At 43.7% G+C, this 11220-nt stretch overlaps 1 protein-coding gene across 1 annotated transcript in view; it reads right to left on the reverse strand.

Annotated features, from left to right (window-relative positions):
• The window catches only part of LOC132832569 (cytochrome P450 2K1-like), a 28561-nt gene extending 26811 nt beyond the window's left edge, over window positions 1–1750 (reverse strand). Inside the window, exon 1 of the mRNA XM_060850661.1 lies at window positions 1662–1750. Coding sequence (XP_060706644.1) covers window positions 1662–1750 — 89 coding nt within the window. The remainder of the gene's footprint in view (window positions 1–1661) is intronic.
• Window positions 1751–11220: the final 9470 nt, after the last annotated feature.

Below are 11220 nucleotides of genomic sequence, written 5' to 3' on the forward strand. Positions count from 1 at the left end.
AATTCTTTGAAGTTTCCATCACATATAAGATAGGGCGGTTAAGAAGGTGTTTAGCCCACTTGCCTTCATTGCTTTGACCGTTGAGTATATGAGTTAGGACGTCATGCTGAGGTTACACAGGACTTTGGCGAGGTCTCTTCTGGAATACTGTGCCCAGTCTGGTCTCCCTGTTACAGGAAGGATATTTTTTAAGCTGGAGAATGTTCAGAGAAGGTTCACTGGGATGTTGCTGGAAGTGGAGAGATTGCGTTATAAGGAGAATCTGGATATTCTGGGACCTTTTTCACTGGACCATAGAAGGTTGAGGGGTGAACATATAGAAGTTTTAAAATAAAGAGAGGGATAGATAAGGTGAATGGCAGGTGTCTTTTCCCCAGGGTGGGGTAATTTCAAAACTAGGGGACAGTTTTAAGGCGAGAGGAGAAAGATTTTAAAAAGATCTGCGGGGCAATTTTTTTTACAGAGAGTGATTTGCGTGTGGAATGAGCTTTCAGACAAAGTGATTGGTGCAGATATCATTGCAAAGTTTAAACAACATTTGAAAAGAATGTGAATAAGAAAGGAGGGATATGGACCAGGAGCAGGTAGGTGGGACTAGTTTAATTTGGGATTATGGTTAGCATGGCCTGATTAGGCCGAAACTCTGTGACTCGATGACAAAAACCCAAATAACCTTCTCCAATCCTCCTCCATCCCCCCCTTGTCTTTCCCTGCTATCCCCAAATATTCGATATCCAGTCATGATTTTAGATTCAGTTGTCCCTCATTACCGTGAGATCATATTCACTCACACACATACACACACTCTCTCACAGACCCCCATAACAACCCCCCAATACCCACACACCGATGTGCACACATGCACACATACACATATAAGTTTGTAGGGTGAATCTGTACTTGCAGAATTACATTTCACTTTACTCAAAAACTGCATGAATCCATGTAAGATTCTGTCAATCTGTTTTTTAAGATTAGAATCAGTCTGACCATTGGGGCACAGACAGTCTCACAGAAGGAGGCTCACACCATCCATACATTATCTGGGCTAATGTGACACCAATTGTTAAAGTTCACTTGAGAATGTAACTTTTAAAAATGTTTTGTGATTTACATATTAAAGAACTTAAACCAACATGGTCATTCTAACAGATGAGAGACTTAACAAACTATCCAGGTCTTTTTCAATATATAATTTCAGTCGCATCACACTGTAAACCTTTGCTATACACTTTTTGTGTCTTACAATCTTATTCTCCACAACCACCTGATGAAGGAACACTCCAAAAGCTAGTGCTTCCAAATAAACTTGTTGGCCTATAACCTGGTGTTGTGTGATTTTTAACTTTGTCCACCTCAGTTCAACACTGGCACCTCCAAATTAAATATAGTCAACTAAATCGAATATTTACTTTTTCTCTTATGCTGCATGATTCGTTGTGAGGTGATATACCTCTGCAATTTTTTTTTCTTTTTAATCAAAGTCCGAGCAAAGTTCAGAGATCGTAGGCCCAGAGATAACAGATTCCCCGATCACAGATTCCAGATTAGCTTCCGGCTCTCTCCTTCTGTGGCTCTCTTGGTCTCTTTGAGCTTCTCCTTGGGAGCTGTTCCCTCACACCGCCCCATCCCTCAGACATTCCCCAGTGAAGGATTCTCACCGAAAAACAGACACGACCAGGAAGAGAAAGAGGGCCAGCAGTGATAGAGCCAAGGTGTAGTCTGTGGGGAAGAGCTTGAGGAGAGCCATTGTGCCCAAGTACCCACACACTAAGTGGACCCACTGGTGTCCTGATGCTATAGTGTGGGCTGTCCTTCACTCCAACCCTCCACTTAATAGCTCCCAAAGAACCGCCTCAGATTGCTTCATCGCCTGTGTCTCTTTATCCCCTACCTTGCCGTGTTCTGGGCTATTTAATTAAACAGGTCGGTGTACACTCCTGGAGCTTCAGTTTGAAGTACAGGACAGCTTCTGATAAAGGGCACAGAAAATGGTGGTGCCCTCACCTGGAGTCCCTGGGGGGAGGGGAGTGATGTTCAGGCACTTTACAGTCTTCAGTATTCCCAATAAAAGAGACATTCTACTGAGGACTTGTATCTGGTACAGGTCATAGAGTCATACAACATGGAAACAGACCCTTCGGTCCAACCAGTCCATGTTGAACATAATCCCAAACTAAACCCATCCCACCTGCCTGCACTTGGCCCATATCTCTCTAAATATTTATTTTTCATGTACTTATCTATAAGTCTTTTAAACATTGTAACTGTCTACTACTTCCCCGGAAGTTTATTCCACACACGAACCCCTCTCTATGCAAAAATGTTGCCTCTCAGGTCTTTTTTTAAATCTTTCTCCTCTCACCTTAAAAAACTCTGCCCCCAGACTTAGGGAAGGGACACTGACATTCACAATTTTATAAGTATCTACAAGTTCATTCCTCAACCTCCCGCATTCCAGTGAGAAACCTCCCAGCCTATCCAGCCTCTCCTGATAACTCATACCCTCCATTCCAGGCAAAGTCCTGGTAAATCTCTTCTGAATCCTCTCTAGTTTAACGGGGCGACCAGAACTGAACACGGGACTTCAGAAAAGGCCTCACCAACATTCTGTTCAACCTCAACATGAGATCCCAACTCCTTTGTCCAAAGGTCTGAGTAATGAAGGCAAGCATGTTAATTGCTTTCTTCACCATCCTGTCTATATGTGATACATGTCAAGCAATTATGTCTATGATCTCTTCTGTTGTCCGGTCTTAGGGAACAACAGGTTGTGCTACACGAGAAGAGGTTGCTCATTCATGGGAAAACAGGGTCTGACTGGTCGAGATGATTCCATGGATAATGCACCAGAGAATTATTTCATGCCAAGCATTTGGTTAAATTCAAACTAGGCTGACTCTGACTGACCAAGACATTGCCGTGAGGAATGAATGAATGTTTTGCTGAGACAGCTCCACAGAGGTTGGTATCCTGTCACTGAGTCACCCTTTATTGACACATGAATGGCCCTTGACTTTATTACTGCCTCAGTCAGAGACAGGTACTAGAGTGTCGGCATCTCATTGTCAATCTCAGTGTCTGGCCTATTCTCTTTCAATGTTCCTATTGACCCTGCTTCCACAGCCCTCTCAGGTACTGCGTTATAGATGGGAATGGACACGTGCATCTCCATCAAGGATGGACACCTCAGCACCACACTCTATCGCAAACCCACAGACAACCTCACAATACTACACATCTCCAACTTCCACCCAAAACACATTAAAACAGCAATCCCCGATGGACAAGCCCTAGCGTACACCGGATCTGCTCAGATGAGGAGGAAAGTGACAGAAACCAGAAAGTACTCAGGGATGCCCTCACAAGAACGGGGTACGATGCCCAATTCATCAACCGCCAGTTCCAACGTGCCACAGCAAGGAACTGTAGTGACCTCCTCCGGAGACAGACACCTGCTGCATCCGACAGGGTACCCTTTGTGGTTCAGTATTTCCCAGGATCTGAAAAACTACACCATGTCCTTCGTGAACTGCAACACTTTATCAGTGAGGATGAGCACCTCACCAAGACCTTCCCCACACCTCCACTGTTCGCCTTTAAACAACCGCCAAACCTCAAACAGATCGTTGTTCGTAGCAAACTGCCCGGCTCTCAGGACAACTCCATACAACCCTATCATGGTAGGCGCTGCAAGACGTGTCAGAGTGTGGACATAAATACCACTATTATGCGTGGAGACACCTCCCACCTTGTACATGACAGGTACTCATGTGACTCAGCCAACGTTGTCTATCTTATACGTTGCAGGCAAGGATATCCGGAGGCATGGCACATTGGGGAAACTGAGCAAAGGCTACGACAACAGATGAATGGGCATCGTACAACAATCAACAGACAAGAGGGTGCCCTCCCAGTTGGGGAACAGTTCAATGGTCCAGGACATTCAGCCTCGGACCTTTGGGTGACCATCCTCCAAGGTAGACTTCGGGACAGGCAGCAGAGAAAAGTGGCCGAGCAGAGGCTGATAGCTAAGTTCGGTACCCATAGGGAGGGCCTCAACCGGGACCTTGGGTTCATGTCACATTACAGGTGACCACCATTGCACTACACACACACACACACACGCATACACACACACGCGTGCGCTCTACTATACACACACATATACACGGACATACATATACATAGACGCGATCACAGACACCCACACACACCCTTACAGACACACACACTCGCACACTCACACATGCACCCCCTCACAGACTTTAGACACTCTACACTCACTACACACACGCACACACTTTCTCAGACTCACAACTCCCAACCCAGACAGACACACACACAGACAGACAAAGACCCAACTGCACACATATATTTTGTGGGGTGAATTTGTACTTGCAGGGTTACATTGTACTTTGCTCAAAAAATGAATGCATTCATGTAAAACTCCGTTATCTCACTTTTTAGATTAGAATCAATCTAAACATTATGGCATAGACAGAGAACACAGGGGGGTTACACCTTCAACATATTGTCTCGCTATCACCCATTGTTAACAGCTAACCCGAGAATGCAACTTTAAAAAAAGGTTTTGTGATTTACACATGAAAGAAGTGAAACTGATATGGTATTCAAACAGATGAAAGACTTAACAGTCGATCAAGGTATTTTTCAATGTATAATTTCAGTTACATCACATGTAAATTTTTGCTATAAATTTTGTGTGTTAAGATTGAGCCCTCCACAATCACCTGATGAAGGAACGTCGCTCTGAAAGCTAGTGTGCTTCCAATTAAACCTGTTGGATTATAACCTGGTGTTGTGTGATTTTTAATATTATCCAAACGCTGAGAGATTACACAGCCCTGTGGTGCAGAGGGATTGTGGGGCATGAAGCACAAAAGGTTAGTGTGCAGCTGCAGCAAGTAATTAGGAAAGTGAGTCGCATGTCGTCATTTATCACACGGATAACTGAACATAAAAATGTGGGCAGGTTATGCTTCAGTTATACATGGCACAGCTGAGATCACATCTGAATTATTGCCAACAATGTTGTCACTTTATTTAAGGAAGGATGGAAAGGCATTTGGAAGCAGTTCAGGGAAAGTTTCCCAGAATTATACCTCGAACATGTTAGTTTTCTGATGAGGGAAGGTTGGACAGGCTTGGCTTGTATTATAGAGGAGTGAAAGGGGATTTGATTTCACACATAAGGCCCTGACTGGTCATTGGCAGGCCTTGAGACGAGATATTGTTAATCAATACAATTTTGCTGTTTCTGCTGACCCTGGATACCCAGGAGAGAGATGGTGTGTCTGAACGGAGTCTATCTTATTTAGCTTGTCGGTAATGGAACACGATATGATGGATGGCATCATCAGCATGAAGACAGGGCTTTGTTTCTGATTGGCTGTGAGGTGGTCACATGTCCCAATGCTGTCATGGCCAGATGCATCGGGAGAATGGACGGTGATGAAGATGAGGCTTATCCTTCATGTTGGTTTCCTCCGTCCGGCAGATGAACCCCTCATGCCTCAGCCACCTTGACTAGTATGGGATGCTGCCAATGCACTCATGGTGATCAGTATTGAAGGTCACCATGCAAAGCACACCTTCTGGCCTTACCAACCTTCCAAATGACGCCCAGCATGGAGGTGAACTGATTCATTGGCTGAGGGTTGTGGGAGACGGTAACTAGTCATCACCAAGAGGTTCCCTTGTCCATATTTGTTTGGTTACCATGGGAACTCGTGGGTTCTAAAATCAATGCTCCCACTCTCTCAGCCTCTTGATGTGCCACTACTTGTGTTGGGTACATCCCACCCTTGTCCTGTTGAACGTGACATAGCCATGGAGAGTGATGGCAGAATCAGAGGGGTGGGATCGTGCTCAAACAATGACCAGAGTCGGTGAGTGGTGAAAATGGCCTCTTTTATTCAGGAGCACAGCACAAGTTTGAGGCAGCAATAGAATCCCAAAATACAGTTCTTACAAGAGCCCCTTTTGACACAGTTCTTACATATATTAAAATTCCATTACTGTGGTGTTACATTGTTGTATCCAATGGTTTGAAAGGCTTCTCTCCTGGGAGACAGGAGATGGGTTAAAACATGCACTTAGTGCTGGCTGCTACTTCTGATGGGATTTGGAGGGTCGATCTGGTATAGTTAAGTGGTGTTAGTCCTTTTGTCTTTTAATATAGTAAATGTGCGTAAACATATTAGGCTTATACATGGTAAATGAGTTAGAAATTGCATCTGTACTTAATTAAAAAATGATGGATGTTAAACTGATGACCGCAGCTGGGTTGTGGGATTTGCTGATGGTCTGCCGGTGTGAGGTTCATTCATTCATGCAACCCTCATGGAAGCGCGGTTTTGTCAGTTAGTTTCTCAAAGGTATAATGGTCCATTTAAAAATGATACATATTGTTTGGTGTTCTGTAATCCATTCAGGTTCTGGAGATGGTTGGTAAGAGCTGATTATTATGATAATGTTTCGTGGAGACATGATGGTGGGATTGGTATTGTTTTGACACTACACTTAGTCAGACATACCAAGGGCTGATAAGTTGTGAGAATACAGAAATGGGTTTGAAAGGGTTGTTTTGATTAGGAAGGGGTGTCTTAAATTTGGTCTATCTTATGACAGTATACCACAGAACTGCGGTTTGATGAATGAATGAATGTTCCAGTAACTAACGGGTTAGTGAAAGGTTAGGAATGAATGAACAGGAACCCAGCATTAATGAATATAGTGAGCTGGTGAGTGAGTTAGTAAAGATAACCTAAAACACTATATCTCACAGATGCATTGCCTGATAGATTAGGTGCATGTGACTAAACCAGACTATTGCTTTACCAGTCTGTGGAACATCTTTCCCAATTTAGTGTAACTCTCTGGGTATGGGTGAAGAGGCTTTTGCAGGGTCACTGCACAGAGAGTGCCTTTATCATTTCCAGTAACTGCACTTATACTGGGTGCTCCATCCAGTTTGATTCACATGTCACTCCTCTGTGTTCAACTGATACAATGGGTTGGTGGTTCATTTCAGAGGGCATGTAAGTGTCAAGCATGTGGCTGTGGGTTCAGGGTCATGTGTAGCCTGTTACCTCACTGTATTTGATGTAAACATACCAATTGTACAACAAGTTGGTGAGATATTAATTCCTTATGTAGAGGTAATTGAAGACTTCACTGGGTGAAGCACATGGGACCTGGGCTGAATTCAGAGGAATGGGACTAACTACATCACAGCTCGATGGGAGGGATTGACAGCAGTTTGAGAAAAAACCCCTGACAGGTACATGCACGTCATAGATCAGACTGGGTGGAGACAGCAGATTACCTCTCCTGAAGAACATTAACATGTTTTTACAATCATCTAACATTTTCGTGATGATCACTCAGCAGAAAGGATTTTATTTGAGATTTATGAACTAATTTATTTCAAATTTCCTGAGCTGCCTCAGTGGGATTTGAACTCTCGTCTCTGGAGCATTACTGTAGATTTATGAACATAAGAATATTGCCACTATATTCCCATGCTCTGACATGACAAAGTACGATGAACAACTGACCTGGTATGACTCAGCATGAACACTAAAATTACCTCCTCGATAAACACAGTCCTCCCCTTTTCCTAGTTAACTCCTCACCAATTTTCTTTAAAGGAAAATACATGATTTATCTTCAGTCTGAAGTCAATGCCCCCAAACTGATAGATGAGAGAACACTGACCTCTCCTGTTGTATACCACAAATAATACTCACAGGCTTGACCATGACCTTTGCAGGAGGTTAGCTTACCAGATTGTCTGAATATTTAATATTTGCACTGCTTAAACCTCTTCTCTCAGAAGCAGTAGAGAGGAGAGTTGAGGGAATGGGTGGGTTATCCATTTCAACTTTCATGAAGGAAACAACAGTGGATGATCATTGAGAGGTAAGACCATTGCAGAGCTCGACAATGCAACTGCCTAATGTACAAAATCACAGTCAAATTCCTCAGAGGGCAAAGACCAGTCAAACGGCAGTGACTTATTATTGATTCAGGCCAATGTGGGAGGGACGAAGGTCCCAGGAATATCCCAGAAACAGCAAATGGATCATTGCTATTCAGGAATCGGGCTGAGCTTTCTGATATCAGATATTTGTTGCAGATATATATTTCATAAAGATACCGGGGAGCATCTTATTTCAACACCATCCGAGTGAATGGGAAAATGGGTTAATCATCTTATCTTAGACAGTCTCTTCAAGAATGTGGCACACCTATCCAATCATCATAGACAATCTCTTCAAGAATGCGGCACACCTATCCAATCATCATAGACAATCTCTTCAAAAATGTGGCACATCTATCCAATCATCATAGACAATCTCTTCAAGAATGTGACACACCTATCCAATCATCATAGACAATCTCTTCAAGAATGTGACACACCTATCCAATCATCATAGACAGTCTCTTCAAAAATGTGGCACATCGATCCAATCATCATAGACAATCTCTTCAAGAATGTGACACATCTATCCAATCATCATAGACAATCTCTTCAAGAATGTGACACATCTATCCAATCATCATAGACAGTCCCTTCAAGAATGTGACACACCTATCCAATCATCATAGACAATCTCTTCAAGAATGTGACACATCTATCCAATCATCATAGACAGTCCCTTCAAGAATGTGACACACCTATCCAATCATCATAGACAATCTCTTCAAGAATGTGGCACATCTATCCAATCATCATAGACAATCTCTTCAAGAATGTGACACACCTATCCAATCATGCCACACATTTCTGAAGTCACGGTAATCCCCCTCACACAATAAACGGGACAAATCTGGCAAGAGTCAGGTTAACAATAGCAGTGAGGTGAGGTAAGGTTCTTTTCGGTCATGGCTGACCATGAATTGCATCCTTGTTGTTCTCACTTCCTGCTACCCTGAAGCAACGTCGCTTGTGACTGAAGAGACCAATACTGGAGTGACAATCCCAGTCACAGAGGTCACATCGATATGTGGTCATTGATCTGCTCGAGCTGCTGCACTCCTTCCTGCGTGTCCACTTGCCTGCTGCAGCGCTCACATCAATAGGGACCAATAGCAGTGAGAGGCAGACAGAACATGGAAAATTTTACACAGGAGGGCTGATTGTGATAATGCAATTGATGTGGATCCAGGGATTTCCAAAAGACATTGGACAAATTGCCACAGAACAGGCTTGTTGCCAGAGGAAATGCCCCATGGAATAAAGGAGACAATGACAATGTGGATTTTGACTGTATGGGAAATTAGATACTGCTGCAAAATGATGTTTTGTTTTTGATTGCTGGAAGGTTTCTACTGGGAGTTGTCCACGGGTTGGTACTGGGACCAATGCTTTTCTTGATGTAATTGAATGACTTCTCGTTAAAGGGAGAGGACCCAACTTAACTATATGAAGATGAATCCAAAGTTGGGAAGTATCCCGAACAGCGATGACGATGAAATCAACTTCAAAGGTGTAAGACGAATTAAAGAATGCAATTCTGAGGGGAGTGCAAGTACAGAGAGACTGGGACAACTGGGGTTAGGAACTGAAAGCAACAAATGCTGGAGATCACAACGGGTCAGATGGCATCCATGAGGAGAGAGCAAGGTCATGTTTCGAGTCTAGATGACTCTTCATCAGAGCTGAAGTGGGGGGGGGAGTGGGGGGCAGCATTTATGCTATAGTTAGGTTGGGGGAGAGGGCGTGGGGCTGGTGGGGTGTAGACTGCTGGTGGAGAAAAGATGTTGATTAATGTTCGGAAGGAGAGAATGGCAGAACAATGGTGTGTCTAACTACCAGATCGGAAAGGACAGGCTGTCCCACTGGGGTGAGGGGAGGGAACGAGAGGACATGGCGACAGAGGAGGCAACAAATAAAGATAAAAAGGAAGAAATGGGAGAAGGTAATAAATAAAATAAAAGAAAAGGAAGAAATAGGAGATGGTTCACAATTTGAAGGTGTTGAACTCAAAAAAGAGTTGTGGGCCGAAGCCAGTGTCAGACTGGAACAAGGATTGTTCCACATCCCCCATAAAGAGGCAGGTATAACTGGAACCCACGCAGGTGCCCATGGCCACTCCTTTGACTTGGCAGAAGTGAGATGAATTAAAGGAGAAATTGTTCAGTGAGAGAACAAGTTCAGCCAGGGGGAGGAGAGTGGTGCTTAAACTAGCAGGCATTTTTGCACAGTTACATCAATAATCCCACACACCAGTCAGTCACTCAGCATCTCATTAAGGGTTACAGTCATAGGGTCATAGGGATGTACAGCATGGAAAACAGACCCTTTGGTCCAAATCATCCATGCTGATCAGATATCCGAAATGAATCTAGTCCCATTTGCCAGCACTTGGCCCATATCCCTCTAAACACTTCTTATTCATAGACCCATCAGATTCCTTTTAAATGCTGTAATTGTACCAGTCGCTACCACTTCCTCTGGCAGCTCATTCCATATACACACCACCATCTGTGTGTAAAAATTGCCCCTGAGGGCACTTCTGAATTTTTCCCCTCTCACCCTCTAGTTCTGGACTGCCCCACCCCAGGGAAAATACTTTGTCTATTTATCCTATCCATGCCCCTCATGATTTTATAAACCTTTACAAGGTCACCCCTCAGCCTCTGATGCTCCAGGAAAAATCGCCCCAGCCTATTCAACCTCTCCCTATAGCTCAAATCCTCCGACCCCAGCAACGCCCTTGTAAATCTTTTCTGAACCCTTTCAAGTTTCACAACATCGTTCTGATGGGAGGGAGACCAGAACCGCACACAACATTCCAAAAGTGGCGTGGCCAATGTCTTGCTGTCCAGCTGCAACATGACCTCCCAACTCCGATATTCAATGATCTGACCAATAAAGGAAAGCACATCAAACATGTTAAAATAGATTCACATGCTCCTGTCAGTCAGCTTAACCGAGTCAAAATTCCCTGTTATCATTCCCTAGGAATTGCTGAGTAATAGTCACAGCACCACAGAGTGAGAGGAGGCTTGGTGCTGTAATAATCCTCAAACATATCAATCAATTCCTGAAAGGTTTTAGCATCCAATGTGGCCACTGCAGCTAATTTACACTCCCCCAAGTTCCCACACACACAGTGGGAAAGATAAAATTATTGTATTTTTTGCTTGCAATTTGGTTTGTGAAATAAATATGGGCTGGGACACTGG

The sequence above is a fragment of the Hemiscyllium ocellatum genome, chromosome 35 (genome assembly GCF_020745735.1).
Source record: "Hemiscyllium ocellatum isolate sHemOce1 chromosome 35, sHemOce1.pat.X.cur, whole genome shotgun sequence".
In the NCBI taxonomy this organism is placed as follows: domain Eukaryota; kingdom Metazoa; phylum Chordata; class Chondrichthyes; order Orectolobiformes; family Hemiscylliidae; genus Hemiscyllium; species Hemiscyllium ocellatum.